The 27,190-nt window shown below is 43.8% G+C and overlaps 1 protein-coding gene across 1 annotated transcript in view; it reads left to right on the forward strand.

Annotated features, from left to right (window-relative positions):
• Nucleotides 1–65: 65 nt before the first annotated feature.
• The window catches only part of SPTLC1 (serine palmitoyltransferase long chain base subunit 1), a 46,639-nt gene continuing 19,514 nt past the window's right edge, over nucleotides 66–27,190 (forward strand). Inside the window, exons 1-7 of the mRNA XM_032471096.1 lie at nucleotides 66–211; nucleotides 2,762–2,869; nucleotides 5,439–5,533; nucleotides 13,875–13,968; nucleotides 14,545–14,617; nucleotides 21,494–21,626; nucleotides 23,634–23,763. Of these exons, the coding sequence (XP_032326987.1) occupies nucleotides 155–211; nucleotides 2,762–2,869; nucleotides 5,439–5,533; nucleotides 13,875–13,968; nucleotides 14,545–14,617; nucleotides 21,494–21,626; nucleotides 23,634–23,763 (690 nt within the window). The 5' untranslated portion in view covers nucleotides 66–154. The remainder of the gene's footprint in view (nucleotides 212–2,761; nucleotides 2,870–5,438; nucleotides 5,534–13,874; nucleotides 13,969–14,544; nucleotides 14,618–21,493; nucleotides 21,627–23,633; nucleotides 23,764–27,190) is intronic.

Consider the following 27,190-nt stretch of genomic DNA (forward strand, 5'->3'; position numbering starts at 1 on the left):
AGCCCGAGCTGCCTCCGGCAGCCCAGTACGCAAGCGCGGAGAGGGCGGTACCCAGCAGCCCCGCCTCCCGACGCGCAGACGTCACTGGGCGGCGCCGCGCAGTGTCTGACGCGCCTGCGACCCGCCTTCCGGAAGGAATCCCCAGCGGCCAAGTATGGCGGCCGTCGCGGAGCAGTGGGTGCTGGTGGAGATGGTACAGGCGCTGTATGAGGTGAGCTTGGCGGCCCGCGCGGCCCGGGGCCACACTCAGCCCCCGGGAAGTGGGACGTTTCGAGTGGATTTCGGGTCGGAGGCCTGGGCGGGGCTGGCTAGGGTCACGCCCGGACCCTCGGCGCCCGTCGCTGGAAGGGCTCCCGGCGCACACACTTCCCGGCGACGGAGTGTAGGGAGAGGCTCGGGTGGGAGCCGGAAGCGGGAGCCCGGTTTTTGGACTCTGGCGAACGCAGGGCCTTCTCTAAGTCCTGTCAGATGCAGAGAGGCTGCCCAAAAACCAGGGTTGGGGCTGACGGTAAAGCGGGGTGGTGAAAATAGAGTGGAAAACCTCATTCTGTAGGGATCCTCGGGAAGTAGGGTCCTTGGAACTGCGGAGCAGGTAACAGGGCAGAGAACTGTAATGAGCTGGAGTTTGTTTTGGCCGGGAGCTGGAGTTCGAAAGGAAGACGAATACTTTAGGTTGGTCATTCTTCCGCATACGTCCCGTTTTCTATCTTGTAAAGATATAACTATTTCAGTGAATGTTTAAAGGAAGACTAGTTAGGGTTGGTTTTTTTTTTTTTTTTTTTGAAAGACCAGCTGTTTCGGGTGTGTAAGATAATATGAAATCAAAATGCCAGTCTTGGAGGGTGTCCATTCATTTGACATTTGGTGAATTTCTCTGCGCTGTACAATAGAACTTTCTGCGTGTTCTCTATCTGAGCTGTTTGGTACAGTAGCTACTAACCACATGTGGCTCTTAAGCACTTGAAATGTGGCTAGTGCAACTGAGGGGCTGAAGTTTTCATTTAATTTAATTTAGATACATATTTAAATAGTTGAATGGTGACTGGTGGCTACAGTATTGGACAGCACAGGTCTAGATGCTAGAAATAGTGCAGTGAACAAACAGGCAAAAGTCTCTGGGCTGATAGAACTTAAATTCATTTAAAGTGAATCTCAGTTTTCTTTTGATAATTTCCTTAAAGCTTAATATCGCTGCTTATTGCCAGGGGTGATGATGCAAGGAATATCATTGCAAGACCTATGAGGACTTTTTGAAAAAACAGTTAAGAGAGCAAATCTGGCGTTGTCCAACCTTAGGCTAATTAAAATGACTTAAGAAGAGCCACTAAAATTAAAGATTTCTTTTTTTTTAGAAATGAGTAACTTCTATGTACTGTTGCTGTCTATTTGAAGACTGCCCTATGGTTATGTAACTTCTTATACCCTGGTATTGACCATGAGTGAGTCTTGAGAGAGGTCCTCCTGGATATAACATTTCCTGGGGAAGAAAAGAAGCTGTATTTGTGATTTTTATTAGTTCACTAAACATTTCAGGTTTTCTTAGGATGATTTTTTTGTGGAGTGGAATGTTTAACTAGTCACTTGGACCTATGTTTGCCTTCTAGAATCCAATTATTGAGAAAACCAAAAGGATTTTTAGAGTCCTTATTCTTAAATGAATAATATTTGGGGAGGATCAGCAAGTTTTAAAAATAATCTTAGCTTTCTGTTCTTGCTTCTAATTTCTGTGCACCTTGTGTGTAGAATTTGAATATTCTTGTGTACCCATACGTCTGTAACATGAATGTAGTTTTAAAGTTATTTGTACATTGACATGAAAGTTTATATATGAATATGTCCTCAGTTTCCTTGTCCCTACTTTTGAGGGTTTTTTTTTTTAAACTATGGTGAGTCATCAACACTTTCTATCTAATGCTTGAAAATAATTTGTAGTTACATTTCTAAATACCTCTTTTAAATGACTTTCCAATGATAACCTATTGGAATATAGCACCCCATAACTGACTGATGGAGGGTTAGTTGATATCTGGAATCTTATACGTGCACTTAGTGTGTCTAGTTATATAAAACATAAAAGGCACCCTGGTCTTTATCCTGGAAATGCACAGTTGAAAAGAAGACCTGACATGGATAATTTCACTAAGGTACCTTTATGCCTGTTTAAATGGAAAACACTACATACTTTTGGGGAACTATGGCAAAAAAGAGACCTGCTTTTTCTTTAAGCATTTATAAAGCCTTTTTTTCTCTGCCGTGTTCCAAGGAGGATTTAAAGAGGCTTACCAGGGATACAGAAGATATAGTAAGATGTGCAGAACTCTTTAAGAATTGTGGAAACAGGTTTGCAAATAATTGTCAACTCATTATGGTACATGGGGATGGTGGAAGCCTTGTGATGCTGTGAAATATTTGTTCCAGTCGTTTCCTACCAGTAAAAATACAACTTACCTGAAGGATCTGATAGTTGATATTGTTTGACTTCGGAATTCTGTGTCAGATTTTATTTTAAAGATTAATTTTTATTCCTAAAGCTGCAGCTTTAGAGATTTCTCATGTTGGAAGACATTGCTTTCTGTTAGAAATGGGAAAAAGAATGAGTAGAAATGAAGCGAACTCTGAAAGTTAGTTTTAAGACGTAATAAATAGGTTAAAGGCAGCAGTATATGCAGGTGTGTTAAATTTTTTATGTGTGGGTTTTGGAAATGTTTATTTCATTTCTTGTTTTGTTGTTGTTTTGCTCTTGTTTTTGACTCACTCTCAGGCTCCTGCTTATCATCTTATTTTGGAAGGAATTTTAATACTCTGGATAATCCGACTTCTTTTTTCTAAAACTTACAAATTACAAGAACGATCTGATCTTACACTCAAGGTAAGAAGTTAAATCTCTGTTTTATTATTCGGTGTATGATGATAGTTGCTACATCTTTTAGAAAAGAACTTGTGGTGGCTCAGCTATAGATGTTGAAATATTTTCTGGAATGTAAAGAAATCAAGGGGAGTGAAATATCAGGGTAAGTAAAGTATGGGGAAGCCAGGGATTAAATAAATACACAAAGGAGTCACGTGTTACAGGCCGCTGTGCTTTGCTGGGAGTAAACTGCAGCCTGGAAACTAGCCGCAGGAAGGGAAGCTTAGGAAACTGCAGAACTTCGGATGTCTGCAGAGTACATGCGTTGCTCAGGAAAAGCACCCCTGAAGCCTGCATGAGCTCCCCCCATGGTCTCCTCCATAAAGGAAGTTCAGGAAGAATTCTCCCCACCCCAGGCCCAGTTCTGACGGGTTCTGTGTGGTGAGGGGCCCAGCTCAAGCCCAAGCCAGGTGAACCTCAGGAAGCAGAAGTGTCCGAGGAGCTGGGGTCTGGCCCACCTGGGGCCTGTTAGTATGAGGAACCCCAGGGGTTTATGGAAAAGGAGCGTGTCCTTCTCACGCAGGTAGGAACGCTGAGTAACTGTGCCTCAGGTGTGAGGGGAGAAGCAGTTTTGCCTTCAGTGTGATTTCTGTCTCTTGGGTGGTTTCCCCAGCCATCCCCTATCGCAGTGTGCCGGAAAGCTTAGGGTAGACGGGTGTTTTTCCCACAAAAATGTCTAAAACTTTGGTTCACAAGGGAGCACCGAGTGCAGCCCAAAGATGGAGCCCTGCGCTGTTCTTCACTTGCTGGAGCGTTTGCAGGAGAAAGTGCAAGGGGAATAGAACCGCAGGAACGTGGCAGCTGTTTCCCTGGTGTCACTGACTGGGCCCCGCTGTCCTGATCGTTAACATTTATCATGAGATGGTGAGGCAGTGTCCGCCCAGGGGACACGCGGCACATGGTCCTTAGGGTAATTAAGTTTCGGAAACCTGGGTAAAGCAGACTAAAGAGATGTCATGTTGAGTGATTCCTTATAACCTTCAACATGCCCATGGGTATTTAAACCTCTGCTGGGGGAGAGATGCCCTAAACTTGACCTCAGGTCCCCACTCCCCCCTTTGTTTCATGAGTGCCGCGTGGTTTTCCTCCGTGCCACACGTGTGCCCTAGAGCACGCCGTGACAGAGCACAAGGCTGGGTCACCCAGTCCAGGGATCCTGCCTCTGCTTTTCCCCCTTGGTGCTCAGGGGCTCCTTGTGAACGATTCTGTGGCCGCGGGACAGGTTTCCAGCCCGAGTTTTTAAGGGGTTGTTCATTCATAATATTCTTAGTTTTAGTTTAAAAATATCGATCTGCACAAATATGCATTTTAAAAAAGTGATACCTGAACGTAATTTTAGAGTAACCCTCTAAAAGCAGAGCTTGGCTAGAGCAAGATTCAGTAATCACTGACATCTTACCCTAAAAGCTGTGGAAGGAAAAGAAAAATCACGTGAGTGTTTTTAAAGCTTAACTTACTGTGGCACAGAAGAAATGCCCGTCTCAGTGGTACCGGCCCGCAGAGTCGCTTGAATACCAGGCAGTCTTGAGTCGATTCTCCAGTCTGTTTCCGCGGCAGCAGGCGGGCAGCGTGCATGGTAGGCCCCCCGGGCCTGCGCGGGCTGTGCAGCCACTGACAGGAGCAGATGAGGAATTCGCTGGCTGATTTATTCAGCCAGCTCTTCTGAGTGCCTGAGCATCGGGTGAATATGCTCTCGGCCGCGCCCTGGCGTTGCGTGTTAGGAGGAAAATACACAGAAGCATTTAACGGAAGTGTGAAAATGGAAGGACTGAGAGCGGGCTGTCTGTGAGGCAAGCCTCGCCGTGGCTGTCAGGTTCATCAGGCGCGTCATCTCATCCTGTACGCCCAGACTACGTTTTCAAGATTACATTTTTGCCTAGTTCAAGAAAAGAGAAAAAAGCTCAAAATAGTCAAAATACTTGTAATGCATGAGCTAACGGGTAAAAGGAATAAAATGGCTTTTTATGAGTTATTTCCGGGCAACTAAATCCTTTTACAACAATTATTATGAAAGAGTCTTTCTGTATATTTCAGTTACTTCTGAATCCGTACGGGTGGCTTGTGGAAGCAGTGCTCTGGGCTCTAGCTGGTCCCGTCCCACGACGTTCATGTCTGCAAGAACCTAGGGTCTAGCCGTCTGTGATCCCGTGCGACACAGGCCGAGCTCCCTTACCTGCAGCCATGCTCCTCCCCTTTGTGTTAGAGATTTTCTTTTTGTTTTAACACTGGTGGCAGTTATCCTTCCTGCTTCCCACAGTGAAAAATCCTGACCATAGAAATAAAATTTTACAAAATTTCCCAGTCACTCACAGAGCTGTAGGGTAAAAGAGCCTTCCTCCTAAGATGGGGAAAGAGGTGAAGTGGTAAGCACACAAAACTCCGTAGTGAGTCTGTGTCATTTCCAGCCACAGCAGCTAGACCTCTGTTTCTAGTAAGGCGCTCATTGTGACGGCTGCATTACAACAAGCAGTTTGGGTACTGCTGCAGCTGCTGTCCAGTAACGAGCACTGTGCCGTGTTTCCTCCTGTAGGAAAAGGAAGAACTGATTGAAGAGTGGCAGCCGGAACCTCTTGTCCCTCCTGTCTCGAAAGACCATCCTGCTCTCAACTACAACATCGTTTCAGGGTAAATTGGTTTGCTGTTCAGGGACTTGTGTTTGGTTTCCTGTAGGTAAACTCGCCCAAGTGGTTTATATAGTGTTCCTTTTTAAACTGAAATAAGACTTTTAGCAATTTCTGGAGATCAGAAATGAACTGCTTTAGTTCCTAGTTTAAAACTTTCTTTTAGATACGGTGTGGGCATTTTTAGCAGTCTCCAATTTGGGTATTACAGTTTGTCCCTTTTTTCTTTAGAAAAAATCCATTTTTCAAAGTAACACACACATATAATATTTCAATGGATGAGACAGTTAAAATGGAAAGCAGCATTCGTGCTTTTTACCCCCCTGGTTTGTTTCTGATTTTGGGTCTGTTGTAGGGTACCTTCATACCTGGCTATTAGTGGTAGGCTTACACAGCTATTTCTTGATTGACTAATGGTAGACAATGCCTGTTGACTCTCCGAGTATGAAGTATGAGACTTCAGCTCATTTATGCTACCTCCCTCTTGGCTTCCAATGTTTGATCTGTTTTTATTTTTAGCTCCTCTACTTAAGTATGCAGAAAATATCCCATATGTATCCACCACCCAGAAGTAATGGTGTTAACATTTTGGTATCTTTACTTCAAATCTATTTTTTTAAAAAGAAATGGAGCATTACAAATACAGCCGACCCTTGAACGTCATGGGGGTTAGGGGCGCTGACACGCAGTGCAGTCGAAAACCTGCATGTAACTTATAATGGGTCCTCCAGACACACGGTTCCTCCAGGTGTGCGGTTCTGCGTCCACGGATCCAGCCACCTGTGGATCATGCAGTACTGCAGCATCGCTACTGAAAACTGTGTGTGTGAGTGGACCTGCGCAGTTCAAACCCGTGCTCAGGGTCAGCTGTGCAGATAAAGAATCCCCTTCCATCTGTCACTTACTCTTGCCTCTGAGACGAGAGAGCCACTGTCTTGAAGTCGGTGGATGCTTTCCCTTTACTCATGTTTGCACTTCTGCCACATATGCCTGTTGCCATGAAAGTACTTAGTATTCTGTTTAAAAGTGTGAAGCAACATGTTCTTACTTCCAGTCTGATCAGAGAGAGGCTTGTATTGTTCACTTGTGTGAATTTCTTTGGTCTTATGAAAGTTTTAGTTGTTCTGAAATCAAACTTACCGATCATTAACGTTAAGGGAATGAAATCTTTCTTACCACAAAGATCTGATTTGCCTGTTTTCCATATGACAATCAGTTGTCCCAACATGTATTAGTTGTATAGTCCTTTTTTTACCTACTGATGGGAAATTTCCCTTCTTTTGTATATCAAGGTCCCTTATTAAATAGGGTCTATGTCTGGCTTTATTTTTATTCTTTCTGTGTATTTGTTTCTGCTTGTGCCGGAACCTCACTTACACCACATCTTAACAGTAGGGCTTGGGGGGAGGATGTAACTCATGTGGCAGAGTGCATGCCCAGCATGTGGGAAGGAGGTCCTGGGCTCAATCCCCACTACCTCCGTTTAGAAAAAAATAAAAAAATAGACCTAATTACCTCCCCCCACCAAATCAATCAATCAATCAATAACTGACAGAAAGGATAAATAATAAAAGTAAATTTTAAAAATAATAGGGCTTGACTAGAGTGAGTCCTTCACCTCCTTGTTCTTCAAGATTGTTGACACTATTCTTGACTCTTCACTGTGAGTTTAAGGTTAGCTGATCAGACTTGACCAAAAAGCGGGCTTGGGTCTGTGATTAGGAACACATTACATTTATGGATGAATTTGGAGGGAGCTGGCGTACTGCTGATACAGAATCTCACGACCATGTGCCTTGTGTGTCATTTGTACGTTTAGACCTTTTATGTCCCTCAGTAAAGTTACATAACTTTCTTCATAAAGACTTACTTATCGTTTTTTTTTTTTCTAGTTTTTATTTTGAAATCATATAGAGTTCACATGCAAAGAGATTCCACGTACCCTTCATCCATTTCCCCCAATGGTAACATCTTGCTTAACTGTAATACAACACCACAGTCAGGAAATTGAAATTGCATAAATTTTAATAGATTCATCTCTAGGTACCGGAGAGTTTTCATTTCTATCACAAGGAGCATCATTTTCTTCTTGTTGCTGTGTTACTGCACTGGCTAAGATACCTCCCACGCAGCACTGAATAGGAGTGGTAACAAGGGCCTCTGTGTCCTGTTCCTGATGGCTTTTAAGGGATTACTTGTATGGTGTTACAAGCCTTCCTTTCTCTTCCTAGTTTGCTAAGAGAAGTTTTTGTTTTAAAGTCAGAGTGTTAAATTTTGTTATTTTTTTTAATCTATTCAGGTGATCATGACTTTTCTCTAATCAGTTGCTATATTAAATTGCACTGATTGATTTTTTTAAATTGATTACTCATATACATACATTTTAATGAGGAAAAACTGCAAGCCACCATGCCATTTGTCCTCACTCCAGATTCCCACTCTCTGGACTTAGAGAAAGATGGGAGATTTACTCTTGGGAAAGGCTAAATGTAAACTGAAAGTCCTAAGGATAAATGAGGGGACGAGTGCCATTCTGGAAACAGCGTTCAGGTATCAGCCTCGTAGGGAATAATGGGACGCTGATGCTGCGTCCTCCAGGTCAGCTCTCAGAAAGCTGGAAACCAAGTCTGTACCTCATACACACCCCCCTGGAGGACTCCTCTTTGGTGAAACTCAAAGTCAAGAGAAGGAGCACAAAATACCGAGTTTAGGGTCTCCACAAATGAACAAACAAGTCCATGTCTGATTATCATAGAGTGAAACCCACCGTCAGTCCAGAAGCTGAGCCCATTTACACTGTGCTTACAATGAGCATCTCAGGGCCTTGTTCTTAAATGAGTAGACAACCTCACGGTTACGGCTGATTGATTTGCAACAGAGTAGCAAGACAATGCAGTAGGAAAAGAATAATGCTTTGAAGAAATTGTGGTGGGACAGGTGGATGTACACATGTGAGAGAATGCTAATGGGGCCTGACCCCTCCAGCAAGTGTAAAAATTTATCTCAAAATGAATCACGGACTTAAATATAAGAGCAAAAGCTATAAATTCTTAGTTTAGAAGAAAGAAAACAAAAGAGTAAATCTTCATAGTCTTGGATTAGGCAAAGAGTTTTAGGTATAACATAAAAGCATAAGCAACTAGAAAAATGGATAAACTCCTCTCCATTAAAATTTAAAACATTTGTGCTTCTAAATACACTACCAGGCAAATGATTTTAAAAAACCACAAAATGGGAGAAGATATTTTCAAGTCATCTATTTGGTAAGAGGCCTGCACCTAAAATATAAAAAAGAATGTATAAAAAGAATTCTTAGGACTCACTGATAACCTCTATTTAAGCATGAATATTTGGTTAATTTTTACACATTGCTAGATTGGTTTTGCTAATGTTTGGTATTTTTAGCATCAATATTGAAAAATGAATTTAGACATTTACTTTCTTTTCCCTTAACTGTGCTGGCCCAGCTTTGGTATCAGATGTTAGTCTCACACTTTTTCTTGGCAACAGTGTGTATTTGCTGTGTTGTTTGTTCTGCCGAGCATAGATTTTTAATCAAGAATTTAATGTCCTCTGTGAGGTTTTAAAGCTGTTTGCATTCCGTTCTTGGGTGAGTTTTGGTTGCTGTCATTTACTAATTGTTCATTTCTTCTTATGTTTTCAAGTGCATCGGCATGAAATCGTTCATAGGATTCTCCTGGGCAGTTACGTGTAAAATATATACGTAGAACTTCATATACAGATGTTGACAGCAGCATATCTGTGGGATTTGTGTGTCCATTGTGGGCACTGCTTATTTGTGTCTCCTTTCTCACTCAGATTTGCCAGAGGTTTGTCTTCTGGTTTAGTTGAGTCTCTGTTTTATTTTCTTCATTTTGGGCCTTCCTTGCAGACACAAGGGGTTAACCCTCCGCTCAGTGCCACTGTCGTCAGCACCCATGCAAGGCGGTGTTGTCGCTTGCTTATTCCTTATTTCCTCCACCCCCAGCGCCCGCATCAGTGCTCCTCCCCAGTGAGCCATCCCACTGTAACACTTGTGTTACGCTTTCTATTATTGTTTTGTTATTAAAATCATACATTTTATTATTTTTCTTATTTATGTACCCTTGAAACCATATAATCTTAATGTTTTATAAATTTTTTAATTTTGTGCTCTAGACTTCATTCTCATTTTTTTTTCAAGCTTTTTTACTCAGCACTTAGTTTTTCAACTAATACTTGAGTGCCTGCTGTGTTTGAGGACCACATCAGAGTCAGCTCTCTTGGGGCAAGCGGACCGGGACTGAGATAAACGTAGCGTTAGTTCGTGTTCGGCGGTCTGATGGCATGTCAAGCAGGGCGGACAGAGAGGGGGCACTGCTGGGTGCGCTTCCCGGTCATGTCTTCTGGCCGCTGTGTATCATCGCCTTGTGGCGACCACCATGGCTTCCTTAGCCATGTCCTTGCAGTGCACAGCTAAGCTGTCCCCACTCCTCGCTGCCACAGAGACCTGGTGCTTACTACCCTCTTGTGGACTTGTTTGAGTCTCTCTGGGGATGTGGAACCGGGAACTGGGCACTGATACATGCCTGTCTCATCTCCCTGGGGGCCTCTTCTATGTGGGGACCCCTGAGTGAGCAGGGCGGGGTTCCAGTTTCCCACAGCCGTGTTTGGCAGTAACGTTGTTCTATTTTGCACTTCTCTGATTGTTGGAGCCTTCAAGTGTCATCTCTTCTGCTTATTATTATATTAGCTGCTGGCGTCCTGAGAATGCCTGTTCACATCTTTTACTTCTTTTTCTCCTTGATTCCTAGCCTGTCTTTTGATTAGCATGAGTTCCATATGCTGTGTAGGCGTTCGTCCTCAGTCACGTTTTGAGTAGTACCCTTGTTACAGTGACCCTAAGGAACACTTTTCTTTTTTCCTATTTTAAAATCTCTGAGATGGGTATGACTCTTAGAGCTGCTGAGTGTCCCTGTCAGCTGGGGGTGGGTGGGGAAGGTGTCGTTACCTGTGTCCCCGTGAACTTGGTCATGGCTGTGCTCACTGCCAGCACCTCAGCTGAGTTAGTTAAGTCAGTCCCCTGATGGTCGGAGAAAGGGCCCGACACCTCTGAACAGGTGAACAGTGGCTGCTCGACTGAGGCTGTGAACATGCCTTTGTCAAACTCATGCTGCCTTTGGATACCATCAGCTTACTTTCTAGAAACATGTGATTCAACTGGGGAAAGATGAACCTAGGAGTTTGGTTCAGTAGTAGAGTTCCGGCATCAGACTTAGAGAATGGGTGATGCTGACTTGTCCGGTAATCGCAGAGATGACCGCGGAGCGTCCTCCCAAGCAGTGCCAGGGTACACTCCTGTTAGCAGGGAGCATGCATCCCCCGTGATACCCATGACGGAGCACAGAACAGACAGCCAGAGCTCAGGTAAAGAGGTTACGAATGTCTTGCCTGATTTGTCTTGCTTATTTTTCTTTCATAAGTACAAAAGTAGGAGGACGGAAATCTGCCAGGATGCCTTTTCAGGAAATATAAACCGAAATCTAGATGATAAGAAAACATCCTTACATTTTACTTGGCAGTGGTTTTTTTTTCCTTACTGGTAGATAAAATACAGTTGATGCCATCTTTGATTCATGACATACAGTAAATCTGTTTATCGCCCGTCTGTTAATTTCATCTTTGGTATCTTCATTGAACCAAAATTCTTCACTTTGACTCAGTCAGGTTCATCCTTTCTGGCCTCATGGTTGTATGCTTGGGCACTAGACTTGTTTCAGAGATCATTTCCTACTCTAAGGTCCCAAAGGTGCTTCTAAATTCTCTTGTGTTATTTCCAAAATATTTTTTAGGTTTTTTAATATATCTGGAATTCACCCTTGTACATGGTTATTCAACTTTATTTTTCTCCATAGAAAAAGACCTATGTGTAACTTCACAGTATGTGAGGGCAGCTGCTGTCATTGGCCAGGTGTTAATATATAGACTTACCTCATTTCATTACACTTGGCTTTGCTGCACTCCAGTAGAGCTGCACTTTTTATAAATGGAAGGTTTGTGGCAACCCTGTGTTACCTCACTATGGTTAGCATTTGTTCACAATGAAGTGGTTTTTAAAAATTAGAAACAAAAAAATTTCGAGTTTCATTGAGATATAGCGCTGTGTAAGTTTAAGGTGTACAGCTTAATGGTTTGGCTTACCGTGAAATGATTACCACGTTAAGTTCAGTGAACATCCATCGCTTCACGTAGATACAAAATCAAAGGAATAGAAAAAAAAATGTTTTCCCTTGTGATGAAAACGCTTAGGATTTGCTCTCTTAATAATTTTCGTATATGACTTACAGCAGTGTTAACTATATTATGTTGTACTTTACATCCCTAGTACTTACTTATCTTATAACTGGAAGTTTGCACCTTTTGACCACCTTCATCTGGTTCCCGCTCCTCCCACCCCGCCTCTGGTGGCCGCAGGTCTGGTCTCTTCTATGAGTTTGTTTATTTGTTTCTTTTTGAAGTATAATTGACTTAAAACACTGTGTTCATTCTTGCTACACACCATGGTGACTTTCAAAATGGTTACCACATTTCAAATGATCACCACAATGAGTCTAGTTGCCATCTGTCAGCATGCAAAGATATTACATAATTGTTTCTGTACATTTCATACCCATGATTTATTTATTTTGTAATTGAAAGTTTGTACCTCTTAATTTCCCTCACCCATTTCTCTCCTACCCTACTCCCCTTCCTCTGGCAACTACCTGTTTATATCTATGACTTTGTTTCTGTTTTGTTATGTTTGTTCATTTGTTTTGTTTTTCAGATTCCACATTTAAGTGAAATCATACATATTTTTCCTTCTCTGTCTGACTTATTCCACTCAGCATAATACTCTCTGGGTCTATTCATGTTGTCACAAATGGCAAGATTTTATTTTTCATGGCTGAGTAATACTCCATTGTGTATATACATCTATACCATATCTTCTCTATCCATACATCTATCAGTGGGCACTCAGGTGCTTCCATATCTTGGCTGTTGTAAATAATGCTGAAATGCCACAGGGTTGCAAATGTATTTTCTAATTAGTGTTTTTGTGCTGTTTGGATAAATACTGTGGAGTAGAATTGCTAGATGGTATGGTAGTTCTATTTTTAACTTTTTAAGGAATCTCCATACTGTTTTCCATAGTTGCTGCACTAGTTTACATTCCCACAAACAGTTCATGAGAGTTCCCTTTTCTCCACATCCTTGCCAGCGTGTGTTATTTGTGGTCTTTTTCATGGCAGCCATTCTGACGAGTGTGAGGTGATAGAGATCTTGTGGTTTTGCTTTGCGTTTCACTGATGACGGTTTCAGGTCTTATGTTTAAGTCTTTAATCCACTTTGAGTTTACATTTGTATATGGTGTGAGAAGGTAATAGTTTGATTCTTTTGCATATAGTTGTCCAGTTTTCCCAACACTGCTTATTGAAGAGGCTGTCTTTTCCCCGTTGTATATTCTTGTCCCCTTTGTCATAGATTTTTTTAACATTTTTTATTGATTTATAATCATTTTACAATGTTGTGTCAAATTCCAGTGTAGAGCACAATATTTCAGTTATACATGAACATATATATATTCATTGTCACATTTTTTTCTCTGTGAGCTACCATAAGATCTTGTATATATTTCCCTGTGCTACACAGTATAGTCTTGTTTATCTATTCTACAATTTTGAAATCCCAGTCTATCTCTTCCCACCCCCCGCCCCCTTGGCAACCACAAGTTTGTATCCTATGTCTGTGAATCTGTTTCTGTTTTGTATTTATGCTTTGTTTTTTTGTTTTTTTGGTTTTTTTAGAGCCCACATATGAGCGATCTCATATGGTATTTTTCTTTCTCTTTCTGGCTTCCCTTTGTCATAGATTAATTGCTCACATAAGCCTGGGTTCTTTTCTAGGTTCTTTATTCTGTACCATGGATCTGTATGTCTGTTTCTGTGACAGTACCGTATTGCTTTCGTTGCTGTAGCTTTGTGGTGTAGTTGAAATCAGGGAGTGTGATCCTCCAGTTTTGTTCTTCTTTCTCAAGATTGTTTTGGCTATTTAGGATCCATACAAATTTTAGAATTATTTTTTTCTAGTTCTGTGAAAAATGTCATTGATAAGTCGATAAGGATTGCCTTGACTCTGTAGATTGCCACCCCAATATACCATTTTCTAATTGTACTCCTTAAAATTTAAGAGGGGTGAGAAACCAGTATGCAAATAGAGTAGAATGACAACCCTTGTGTGTCCTGTCCACGTCCGGGACAGCGTGATAACGTGTGTCCTGTAACACAAGTGACTCTAAAGTGTACCACTCTTGTCTTTTCCCCCAGCCCTCCGAGCCACAACATTGTGGTGAACGGAAAAGAATGCGTCAACTTTGCCTCATTCAATTTTCTTGGATTGCTGGATAACCCTAGGGTCAAGGTAGGGAGCACACATGTGCAAAAGTGGGCAGATAGCATGGCTGTCTGAAGAAACTGGACGGAAAATAAGACACAAACGCAGAGCGTCAGAGAGGGCTCTGTGGGTGTCTGTCATTACTCTTCTCTGACAGAGCTATGACTGAGCTTCCAGCAGAGGAGTCAGAGTGTCTCATGGGGCGCGGTGCTGGGTGGCAGCCAGAGGACTGAAGGAGCCAGACTGGGGAACAGGGAGACGCGTCCGGGGGACTGACTCTTCTCCTGGGGTTGTGGGCCAGTGAACATTTTCTGAGGAAAGACTTACGCTCACAAATGCCAAAACCTATGAATGTGTTGAGTTAACCAGGTTTTGACGATCAGGCTGATAAACCTTTTTCACATTTTAAGTCATAACACTGAAGTCTCACCTCCCTCTTTTCTTTACATCCTGTCAGAATTGTCTGAGTTCTAAGAAAGGAAAAAAAGCTGGAGACCGGGGAGCTATGTGGATTCAAGAATAGGAAATGGCAGTTTTGAACTCTGAAAGATAAAGTATTAGAATTTAATTGTAATGCTTTTACGTATTTTTTTTTCCGCACAGGCGGCAGCTTTGGCATCTCTAAAGAAGTACGGTGTGGGGACCTGTGGCCCCAGAGGATTCTATGGCACGTTCGGTACGTTTCCTGTCATGCTTCTCAGACTTCCGCTTGCAAGAATTAAGATACAGTTTGATTGCAAAACTCCTTGGGAAAGGTGTCCTTGATGAATTGTGGTCTTCAGCTGGTGAGCTTGGACCACTGGTGGGGGATGCTTGGGTCTGGGGCTGACTGTCCCTTGCGGAGAAGAGCCGTCGGTACAGAAGGTGCGCCGTCTCGGCAGGCGAAGCCTGAGCTGTTGCTGCACTTGCCCCAGGAGGCAGAGGTGTGAGGAGACAGTCTGTGCCTGCCACGCATGACATTGTTAGGGGACGCATCCAGTAGCGAGCGGCTCTGCTCTTTTATTTATTTTTGGGGGGGGGGATAATTAGGTTTATTTGTGTATTATTTTCATGGAGGTACTGGGGGTTGAACCCAGGACCTTGTGCGTGTTGAGCATGTGCTCTGCCACGGAGCTGTACCCTCCCTAGCTCTGCTCGTTACAGTTGTTCAGGAACCCGGATCTTCCGTCTCGTTGCTCTGGTGCCGAGGGCACTGTCGCTGTCCGCGGCTGAAGTCAGGCGATGAGTGTGAGGGAGCAGGAGGGCAGGGCAGCGGTACCCAGTTTGGTGGGCAGGCGGTGTCGCACATCGGTCTGCCCTCGCTCCACTGGTGAGAACGTACCCCAGGTCACGCCTCTCTGCAGATGGACTGGGAAACTGCTCTGGCTGGGCAGCCACCACGTGCCGGGAGGAAGGCGAAAACCGACGGGCGGGGCGGGTGGTGATAGACTGTGTGGCCCTTTGCTTTCTGGAATGAAGATGAAGGATCACTGATTTCCTTATGTGTGAATGACCCGGGGATGGGCTGACTGCAGAGAAGGATGAGGGTGTGACTTTCAAGCACTATGAACTCCCTAAATCAGAGTCATCAAGAAGACCCTGGAATTTTGTGGTGGTTTTTATTAAATGTGTATTGTTGTTGGCTTCTGAAAATTTCGAAGATGTTGTTAAAAAACTGTTCAAATGAAGATATGACTGGAAATGGCATTCTGTTCTAGGAAAAGTCAGGGTGGGAAAGTGCAGCAGGGGAGCCTCTCTTCCCTTCTGTGCTCATTTTCTTTTCTGGGTCTGTGTGCTTTCTTCACTTAACAGTTAAGATGTTTTTATTGAAAGGAGCACCTTTCTTCATCCCTTAGCTGGTTTGGTGGTTAAATTGTTTGTATTGGAACAGATGATGGGAGTTGATGTCCAAGACTCCTACAGCTGGAAAGGATATTTACACTCTGATGTTTCAGTATCCCAGCTATTCAGAGGACTAGACAGCCCAGAGAGGTTAAGTGATTTCCTCATGATCACACAGCTAATTTCAGTCCTAAAACTAGAAAACACATGTCCTGATTCCCAGTCTTAATGGCAAGACCAAAGACTTGAAGAAGAGCTCAGGTCGGAGTCTCCTTTTTCCCTCTAGCCTAGTGCAAACATGAGTTGCTTGCCTGCTTTTTATTGGTAGGCTATTATTTCCTTGATAAGAACTGGAAAACTAGAGAAGGCTTTTTTTTTTTTTTACAGAGTTGTTTGTTGTAATCTGATCAAGGTTTTTTTCTATGATCTGCTTGCTGGGGTAAAGACATTGCTTTCTTAAAAGCCTCTTTCTAGTAGATTTTATTTGCATGTGTGACCTTAGCTCTTGCTGGGGAGTTAATCAGAGAAGACAGGTAAGAGATGTATTGCTAAATCAAGCAGTTGGGGGGAAAATGTTTCAAATCTTCAAGACCCGTTTTCCCAGAGCTACGGAAAGGTGCTGTCATAGCCCAGTCAGCCTCCGTTTGGATCACCTGAAATTTAATGTGCATAATAGGATATTATGTGCTTTCAAACTTGAGGGTCTTTAATGGTTTTTAAATCAATTTTTTTAATTGAAATATAGTTGACATACAAAACTGCATTGGTTTCAGGCGTGCTATATAGTGATTTAACATTTGCATGCATTATGAAATACTCACCATGATGAGTCTAGTAACCGCCAGTCCCTAAAGTTATTGCTCTATTATTGGCCATGTTCCTTATGCTTATATTACATTCCAATTGCTTATTTTTATAACTGGAGGTTTGTACATCTTCTCTTCACCTAATTTGCTAGCACCCCTCGTCCCTTTGCCCCCCTGGCAACCACCCAGGTTCTCTATGAGTTTATTCTCATTTTGTTTATTTTGTTTGTTTGTTTTTAGAGTCCACATATAAGTGAGATCATATAACATTTGCCTTTCTCTGTCTGATTTATTTCACTTACTATAAAGCCCTCTAGATCCATGCTAAATTAATTTTCTTGATTGAATAATTCAGTCCATGTAAAGTTTACACAGATGAAGAGTGAACTCTCCTCCCCGCGGCCATCCCACCCCCCAGAAAAGACAGCTACTATTGTAGTTTCTTGTTAATTCTTCCAGAGACTTTCTGCAGCATGTGCGAACCACTCCCATACATTTTCCCCCCAAGTTTTGCAAAAATGGTAGCAGACCACGTACATGTTCTGTACCTTGCTGTTCAGATTTGTTTTAAATTTAAATTGGATTTGATCTTTCAGGTGTCAGAATGGGCCACCAGAAGCAGTGTAATGAACACAGTTATGTATCAGCTCCTCTGTAAACCGCTTTATTGGTCACTGTGTCATCCTTACCCTAATGTAGTTGAAGGTTCGAAGAGACTGGTATGTGGACAAAGGCAAAGGGTAGTTTGCAGCGCGATAGTTTTGTAGTGAGACCCCACACCTGCAACATGACGTAATGCGCAGCGTTTTCCGAGTACTGTCATTCTTACAAACCTGTTTCCTTCCTTCTCAGCAGTTGCCCGTGCTTATTTGCCATCTTTCTTCCTTTTTTTATATGTATATGATACTTTTTTTTTTTTACTTCTTGGTTTTCCAGCAGGATATTTTCTGTTTTTCCTTATTCTGGAATTAAACTTAAATAATTGTAGTTATATCAAATTACATTGAAATTTCAGCGTTACGTAAGCTCAGGGAAGCTACTTGAGGTCAGCTAAGGCTGTATTTTAAATCTCTAAAATACCCTCAACCACTAAATTATTCTAAATATTTAGGCTGCATTTGCCCTTTGCGCTGAGCAGAAGGGAAGACCCCTTTCCTCTCATCTGAAGTTGCTATGTATTCATGAGGCTGGGGTCTCGTTCCCTGGACCACCAAAAGTTTCCTTTTAATTTTATCTTTTTTTCACCCCTGAAAGTATCACTCGGGCATCTATTTTCAATGATGAAAATAATCCCTTCTTTTAGCGTTTTTCTCAACTTTTCAAATAACAAATGAAAGTCACTTACTGTAAAAGTAAATTTCCTTATTAAAACATTCTCTTTTTACTGTTTCACAGTTAACATATTAGATGATTAATACAGAAAAGGGAAACTGATGGTTGAATTAAAATCCGTCTAGTTTCTTGGACTGAATGTTCCGCCTCCGAAAGACCCGGCGATTTCTTACAGGCTTGTAAGGAGTAGGTAGATCAGAAGTTTTCCCACCTTCTCATCGTCTTATTGTTTCAATGTGTGTTTGAGAACCAGTCAGGTGGTTTTATTGGGTCATGAAGCCTTCCTCTCCTCTGAGGCTGATGGGGTCCCAGTGCACTTTGGTGGTTTCTCTTGGTGACCTGCTCTGATTGTTTGTTTTGTTTGTGCCGCATTCAGATCTCACTTACCTGCGGTTTATCCCGCGTGCCTGGGATCTGCTTTGCGGGCATAGCGCCAGGGAATGGCCTTTGCACATTTTGGTAAGAGTCACATAAGATACTCCGCGTGGAAACATTCAGCACTGTATTTATGTTCTAATGAGGGCATAAGTGAAATCTGTACTTTTAAGAAAAATGGTCCAAGTCTCCAGGGATTTAAAAAAAGTATGTAACACAAAAATACGGAGCTCTTAAGAGAAAGAAAATACGGTTGGTTGTTTTAGACTTCTCTAAAGTTGGCTGTTTTATGGTCTGGCCTGTGGAAAGCGACCTAGAAGGCCATAATAGCTCCTATTGTTCTGACAAATAGGAAACTGAACAAGTGACTTTAGTGTAAGATAGTCCTTAAATATGCAGGGTTTGGATTACTTAATTAGGAGATAGTATTACTGTTTCTTCCTTCTGAAAGAATGCTTTTTCTTCTATTCTACAAATATTGATTTAACTGAACAAACACACAGCGTATGGCTTTTTCCATGCCAGGCACTGTTCTGAGTGTTTAATAAGCATTAACTCTTGCGGTTCTCCCAACAGTCCTTTGAGGCTGGTGCCGTTTACCATTTGACAGAGGAAGGACCTGAGAGGCGCAGCCGTCACAGGCCTGTCCGGGGTTCACACCTGGCAATGAGGGATCCCAGATCTGAACCCCCTGTGATGACCACCTTGGCCAGGCCCTGGGCTTGGTGTGGGGCGTTGTGCACGGGCCCTGCCTCCCATCTGTTATGTTCTGGTGAGGGAGCAGGTGCCAGAAAGTGTAGTGAGTGCTGGGAAGACACAGGCTTTTCTGGTCACCTCCCTCCGCGACCTCTTGTTTACCATGTGTGCTCGTAGCAGTGAATTAGAGAATGTAGCATCTGGTTTGCACTCCATGCAGATCTATGGCACCAACTGTTGAAATGGATCATACACACAGAAGACAGACGTCCAAAGTCAAAGAACACGCCCTGGCAGCGTTTCTCTGCTGCCTCCCCCGCCCTTGGGTTGAGGGGTTCTTCATTGCAGGGTGGCTGTCATGTATCAAAAGAAGTTACGCAGCTAACCGTGTTTACCTGCCATAAAGCCTGCTTTTCAAGGCTGATGTCAGCCAAAACCCAGTGCCTTTAGACAGGAGGAGGAAAGGCCAGTCTTTTTTTTTAACTTCTGGACTAGGCGAGAACCAGTAAGTCGTTGATTTACTGTAGAGAGATTCTTCTTATGACTTCATGACAATGACGTGAAAATGGTCATGAACACACGCACTGAGAATACGCCTGACAAGATTCCCAGCCAGCTGACTGACTCCGAAGCCCTGAAGCAAAGCCAAGACTGTTTGGCTGTTCTGTTGCTGGTCAGTGAAAAGAGTCTTTTAGCGCTAAGTGTGCAGAATGACTTAAATCCCTTTTTGTAGTTGGCAAAAGCAGTTCGTCTGTATACAAAGCATGTTTTTCTTTTTGAAATGGAGATACTGAATGAAAGCGGTTCTCTGTGACTTGGGCTGTCCGTCTGCTAGCTGAATGGTGGAGATTTGGAGTAGGTGAGACCCACTTTAGAGGCAGCGGTACAGTTTGAAGCCTCCCACGGGGACCATCCCCTCACGTCTGCTCAGAAGCGAGAGGCAGCAGGGCAGTGGGGACCTGTGTGCAGGGAGGGTGCCCGGAGGGCATCGACGAGAAGGGAGAAGATGACACGCCCAAGGCACGCGCACGCAGCCGCGTGAAAGGTGGCTGCTTCTCTGATGTGCCACTGCTTTCCTCGTTCCTGCCAGATCTGAAGCCTCTCCCCGGCAGCGCCTCTCGTGGAAGGGCAGGCAGGCGGGAGCAAGACCAAGTCCTCAGACTTGGCAGTGTTGATGTCACAGGTTTGATGCTTAAAGAGCTAAGTGCCCCTCTAGTGCCATTGTGGTCACCTGGGAGGCATTCTCCTAAACGTTGTTCCTGCAGCATCCTGTGTCCATTTAATGTTGATATAATGACGGTGTCAGTTCTGTAAAAATGACTGTGTGTGCTTGTAGTGGAAATCAAATGGCATTTCATGTGGTTTTTGTCAATGGACTGTTGATACATTTTAACTTAAAAATAGGAAGAAGCACGCCCAGCTTTTTCTCGTTCCTTGATTGGACTGGGATAATTAGCTCATTTCCACAATTTTGTATCATCCTTTAAGAAGTCTACACAGTGAAGAGGGCTTCAGTTTATTTTATTTTTTGGATGTCGCTGGTAAATTTTATTCCTCACTATGCGTCTCTTGCCATCAAATTGGGGTTTAGTTTGGACCCTCTGTGTCTTCTCATCCCTCATTCAACAGTGGGTTCCTACCCCAGCTTTCGGTTCACAGTCGAGGGTCCTCTGTGTTTAGTCAGACATCCTCCCTCCTTCCCAGGGTGTGAAGACTCTTTGCTTAGCCTGGGAAGGTGCAGGGCTATGAGGAACCATGATTTAAGAGAGAAAAAAAAAATACCAGTTTAATAATTACAATTTATCCCCATAATTACATCAACATTCTTCTTAAGCTGCTTCCATAAAAGGACCGTATTTCTCTTTGTACTATACTTTAAATTCACCAGTACACGTAAAAAACAGTTCAGACAGAGGCTCAGTCCTGCGGAGTGACGGCAGGTGCCACAAGCTGAGTGCACTGGCACAGACTGTTACAGGAGGGAGCACCGCAGCTGAAAAAGTCTCTGTGTTTTGATGCAGAGTATACGTGGGGTTCTTTTTAAATTAACTCCTTTTCTTTCTTCTTTCTTCTTTTTTTTTTTTAAGCTGGTTGACAGTTGTCTTAATGCCTGGTTTGCTCATTTCTGCTAAAATGCAGAAAGGCATTAATAACTTAATAACGTACGTCGTATATTGGTCAAGCTTCAGCATTGTTGCTTGAGGGACGTTAAAGCAGGCAGAGTCACTGGGCCCTGAAGCCGTGCTAGAGTGCTGTCGAAGCAGAGCCCAGAGTCAGCCGTCCTGGTCACATACTTACGGATGGATGAGTAGCCGGTTCAGTTCACGGAGTGTAGAAATAGTTTTGGCCCAGAAGTATCTTAATAGACATTCTATAACTTATAACTTAAAAACAATTACAGTTTGACCACCGGGTGACAGTGTTCATAACTAAACTGCTTATGTTCTTTTCTTTTTTCTTTAGTTGAAGGACAAGGGTTGTAAGGTGGTTTAACCATGTGATTTTTTTCGCTGTTGAAATAGATGTGCACTTGGATTTGGAAGACCGCCTGGCAAAATTTATGAAGACAGAAGAAGCCATTATATACTCGTACGGGTTTGCCACGATCGCCAGCGCTGTCCCTGCTTACTCCAAGCGAGGGGACATTGTGTTTGTGTAAGTGGCTGTCACCTGCGTCTCCCGTCAGAATTCCCTTAGAGATAACATTGGCCCTCCTAGAGAGTTCCTTCGATGGAGGTCATCTGCCTAAAGAAATACTGATTTTTTTTTTTCATTTTTAAAGAAATACATAGTTAACCCGCCAAGTAGTTCCGCAGAGCGCGTGAGACCTCCTCTGGAAGGTGCCTGAAGGTGTCGGTGCTTGATCATTGCTCCTTATGTTTTTTCTCTTGACGCTGAGCAGGCTGAACGTATGCAGGCCGGGGCCAGCCACCGGCTCTGTGACAGCATGGTGCCCCTGTGAGTCTGTGGTCACTAGCCCACACTGTCACTCCCACTGCCTGACAGAGTCGCCCCGCATCGCAGCACCCTCACCGCAGCTCCTGGTCTCTGCCAATCTTGCATCGTGACTTGTTAGGAACATAGAAGCCATGAGTTGGAGGAACTTCCTTAACCTCCCACGTGCAAACCTACACACTTGTGTCCACATGCAGTGGATGCGTGCTGTTGCTGTGGACTGTGGAGGGAAGGGCGGAGAGGAGTGGTGTGAGGGCTGGCAGAGCCCAGGCAGCTGGTGACACCTGTCAGGAAGCACCTGCCTTTAGCCCGAGCCTTGGTCATCTTTTGAGCGGACGATTAAATGACTCTTAATTTTAGGTCTCAGATTGACTTCTGTTTCCCCTTTTCCGTTGTAACACCGTAGCCAGAATTTTAAAAATGCAAATCTGATTTTGTCCTACTCCATTTAAGAGTTTCCACTGTTCCTAAAATAAAGATCCAGGTCCTTATTACGATCTTGTGGATTCCAGACTTCCTTTTCAGGCCCATTTTCTACCATTTTCCCTTAGGTGATCGTGCCGTGCAGCCTCACTAGCCTTAGGTGCTCGTTTCCTCTCACCTCAGGGCCCTTGCACTTGCCAAGTCCCTGTCCCTACAGTATCGTTCCTCCTCTCGTCTCCTGCTGAACTCCCGCTCGTCCTGCCGCGCTGCCTCTGCAGGAAAGCCTTCCCCAGGCTCTCAGGCCCGATCAAGGCCCCTTGCTGCGCAGTGGGCAAACCTGTGCCGCCGGAGGAGTTCGGTGCCCTTGTGGATCCAGGCCCACAGAAACCCCTGCGTCCTGTCAGAATCACTCTTCTCCTCAGGCCTCCCTGATTTAGAAACGACACGCGCGTGCACACGCCCTGCTCTTTGCTCGTCTTGCCCCGACTCGCTGCGCCCTTTTTTTTATAGCACTCTCAGCAGTTTGTACCAGCCCGTCGCCTAGGGTGGAGTTTGGCATTTATAAGTGCTCAGTAAATACCAGCTCAGTAAGTGAATGCCCGGAGCTCGAAAGAGGGGTCCAAATCGCTGTGACCTCAGCGCCTGCCCCGTCCTGCTGCTTCCCCCTCGCTGTCGGGAGCCTGTGGGACAGCAGCTCAGGCACGGGCTGCTGGCTCTCCCTGCGGGTTTCCAGGGCACTTGTGGCCCGTTCTTCCCGCGGCCCTGCAGTGGTTACCCGGGTGCGCGCCAGCATGCGGCCTGGGCTCCTGTCTAGGAGGTCTTCCTGACGTTTAATCCGCATACTCAGAGTTCTCTCCTGGGTTGTGTAGACTCAGCGATCCAGTATTGCTTTTCATGGCAAAGTAATGGCAGAGTCGTGTGGCAGCCAAACCAGAGATGCCACTGGTGGTGAGATGCGCCAGTGTTTCATTTATTTTTCAGGAAGAGAAAATTACTGTGAGTGGCTGATAGACTATCCATGGCGAGATGCACGGTGATTTCTCAGAGGTCGAGATGTGGCACGAGTGTGCTTCTTGGAACAGGAATCAATGTGGTGGTTACGTGGAAAGACTTGCAGAGCGAAGTGTAAACAATGACGTATTAGGGTTCAGACATGCTTTATTTATTTGCGGTGTTCAATTTAACAAGTGGTTGTTGGTCAGCTTACAAAAGCAAGCACTCCTCTTCTGAGAATGCTGACAAGGCCCTTTAAACCCTAATTTGATGGCTCTCTCTTCCTTGCAGAGATAAAGCTGCCTGCTTTGCTATTCAGAAAGGATTACAGGCCTCGCGCAGTGACATTAAGCTGTTTAAGCATAACGACATGGACGACCTGGAGCGACTGTTGAAAGAACAGGAGATTGAAGATCAAAAGGTATGATTCTTTTGAAGAAAATTATACGGTTCTTTTGTACTTTCTAACCAGCTAAATTATAAATGAAATGGTAATTTGTCATGAAAACTTGCCTGTGGATCACATTTGGATATTAAATAAGGGGGCTTACTAAACGTACCTCAGGTCAGAGAGCCACGTCTGATAGTAATTGCCTCATCGTTGCCATCATTACAGCTGGCACATTTGGAGGAAGATAATCGGGCAGAGAGAGAGGAACGCTGCGCGTTTCGGGGGAGGGGGCTGTGTACTCCTGGCTCTACAGAAATGACACCAGAGCTCCTTGGGGTGGGGACAGGATACACCCGGTGAATTCAAAATGGGTTTATTCATATCACAGTAAACCATGTGTCAATTAACTGGAAGAAACAGTGGCAGCAGATCTTAATTTATGAATTTATGAACAAAGGGAGGCCCGCTCTCCCTGCCCGCACTGCACCCCGGAGTGCTGGTGGCTGCTCCCTGTGGGGACAGCGGCCCCGGGCGCGGTCCTTCCGTCTCGCAGCCCATTCACACTGCTGCTCCCCAGGCGCCTGCAGAGCGCCTGCTCCTCGGTGTTCTGACCGGAGAGTGTGGCAGGGGGAACGCGTTCAAAGCGTCGCTGTTAACACTCGCATTGCTTTTCCCCCGACACGTTGGATGGAGAAGGCAGCTCTGCTCCGTGGCTCTGAAGCAGCTTGTGGGGACTGCACTGGGCGCCTGGCACCACAGGCTTTGTCTCAAACACCACGTTCAAGTGGACTTTTCCAGGGCAACTCGTTTATAACTCGAGTAACTGATAAAAGTGCTCATCATATTCCTTAGTTTTATGTTGATTTCCACTTTTCCGGATGATTTGCGTTACTCCTTTCGGATTCTGTCATCTTTGTTTAGATGATCGCCTAGGAGCGGCGCCTCATGAATGGTCACGTTCTTGTGGTGAACACGCATAGACCCCCGCTGTAGATGTGCTATAGATAGGTGTGCTGGAGGCAGCATTTTATAGTTACACAATTTAGAAAAAGATCTATAGGGAAGATCATAAAATTGAGACCCTTCCGTTGAGGAATTCTTTCTATAGATTGTCAAAAGATGTCCCTTGTCCTGGGTCAGGGGTGGAATGCTGCCACGCTGAGGAACACTGCCTTAGAAAGCGTGACCAGCGAGCCAGCCTGCTGCAGGGATCTTGCCACGTTAGCACTGTACAGGTTTGGAAGACATTATTCAAGTTTTGTGTGTCTTTTATAAGATTTATAACGCGTGTAACTTTTTTTTTTAATGAATAACAAATCAAATTATCTTAAAATTCATTTCCATTTTATAGTTTTTACCTTTTTACTAATTAACTTGTACCACATTTTCCTGCCCAGAGTGGGCTTTTCTAAATCACTTTACATTTTGGTTTTTAGAAATAATTCTTTTTCAGTTTTATTTTCACAAAAATAATAAACACTGTATTTTAAAATATATTCTACTTAGATGCTTATGTTTTCTTTGGAAGTGAATTAAAATGCTGTGCTTTAGTCCGGGTTTGGATCAAGCTCTTTCTGTCACTTTCCCAACTGTTGTGGTTTGTATGTTTTTCTCATTCCTTTTCTTAAAGAATTTTCTTGTCCCATATTAATTCGTCGTTGGGGGGGAGAAAAAAAAAAAGACAGTACCCAAGAACAGCAGTTAGAAGAAATAAAAGTAACTATGAGCAACTGAAAAATAGTCTGACGTCGCTAACAGTTAGAGAAGTTAGGGTGGGAGTTTCTGCCTGTCCAATTAGGGAAAATTTTTTTTGTAGTAATAATCAGTGCCACACTGATGTGTGATTAAGACAGGATTCTTAAATATCCATACCCTTGGGCCCATATCTGGGGGTGCTGTCTTTGGAAAATAATCATAAATAGTGTCAAAGATCGAGGAATATTCACAGTGTGATGTAAAAAAGCAGAATGAGGGAAACAGCCGGAATCCAGCACTGGGAATAGTTCAGTAATTCATGGTGTATCCTCAAGGTGTGCTTTTAGTTCTCCTCTAAAATCATGGTTTAAATAATGTTAAATAATGTGGAAATGCTCACAGTGTCGTGTTTTTAAGACTCACGTCCTAAAAATATTGCAATAAAATCCTGATTTGAACAAAGTAATGTACAAGAAGGCCGAAACTGATCAGCGTGGGTGCGATGAGCTAATTTGTTAACTTCTTTTTTGTACTTTTCCATTTTCCAACATCCCTTCACTGAATATTTTAAAAATCATAAGAAAAGTACTTGATTTTTGAAAGGCAGGGAGAGGCAGGACGCCTCCCGTGTCCTTGTCTGTGACCCCAGCAGACCCGCGGCCTTCAGGTTTGAGTCAACGACAGAGTGAAGATGACTGAGAATGCTCAGTGACGTTAAGCTGCCACATACTTCAGCGGACACCTTTCTGAGTGTTCCCACCGTGGGTTCTAAAATACCCCTTCAGGAGCAGCTCTGATATTTGAGTTTCTAGCTGTTCATTAGACATAGGCTTAGAGGCAGGAAACCTTTGAGTAGAAAGGTGGTGGCAGACTTTGCTTGTGGGTTCAGTATGTTTTCAGTGCAACATACGTGAAGCAGCCACAGATTCAGCAGTGGGAGGGTTAATTGGTGGCTTGACGTCAGTGGGGTGTGGGAAGGCATGTGTTATTTGGAAAAGTCCCTCCACCCGACTGCCTTCAGACATGGCTGGATGAGGTCATAGTCCAGTTTTACTTGACCCACTAGTGAGGAGGAAGGACGGAAAAGGGTTTTATCTGTTTTTTGGTAGACAAGGGAGAGCAGGGTTTGTCTGCCTTTTTAACTTTTTATTAGGAAAGTTTCTGGCACATTCAAAGGCAACACAGTAGTATAGTGAAGCCCCCCGAACCCTTCTCCCAGCTTTGTTTTTGGTATTCTGCCGTTCTTGCATCATCTGAGCCTTCACCTGACTCCCTGCTCCGTCTCTGCGATGCTGATTGTCATTATAGATCTTTTTATTTTAGGTAAAACTTACAGACGTTGAAATACATAAATCCTGGTCGTACAATTGTGACCAGTGGTTATACGTTTGTAGCCCAGGTATCATGGCCCCATCATGACATAAAGCACCCCCATCTCCCCAGAAAGTCCCCTTGCAGTCCCTTCCCACTCGCCCTGGGCTTACAGGGTTTTGTGCTTTAATGTATTCGGTGTCTAAACAGTTTGTGTGTGTGTGAGGCCTTCTAGTCGACCGTGTGAATTGAAAACGTGTCTGAGAGAAGAAAGCACTGTTTTTCATTTCAGAATGACAGGATCTCACACCTTGAGCTTGAAATTGATTTAGTCTATCTGTCTTATCTGTTTATTCATTTATCCTGGGGAGTAAATCTTGTAAGGTGGAAGTGCCTGAGAGCATGTAACAGATTTTCTCTCTGGAGTCACTGAAATTTAAAGTGTCTGGTT

The sequence above is a fragment of the Camelus ferus genome, chromosome 31 (genome assembly GCF_009834535.1).
Source record: "Camelus ferus isolate YT-003-E chromosome 31, BCGSAC_Cfer_1.0, whole genome shotgun sequence".
Taxonomy (NCBI): Eukaryota; Metazoa; Chordata; class Mammalia; order Artiodactyla; family Camelidae; genus Camelus; species Camelus ferus.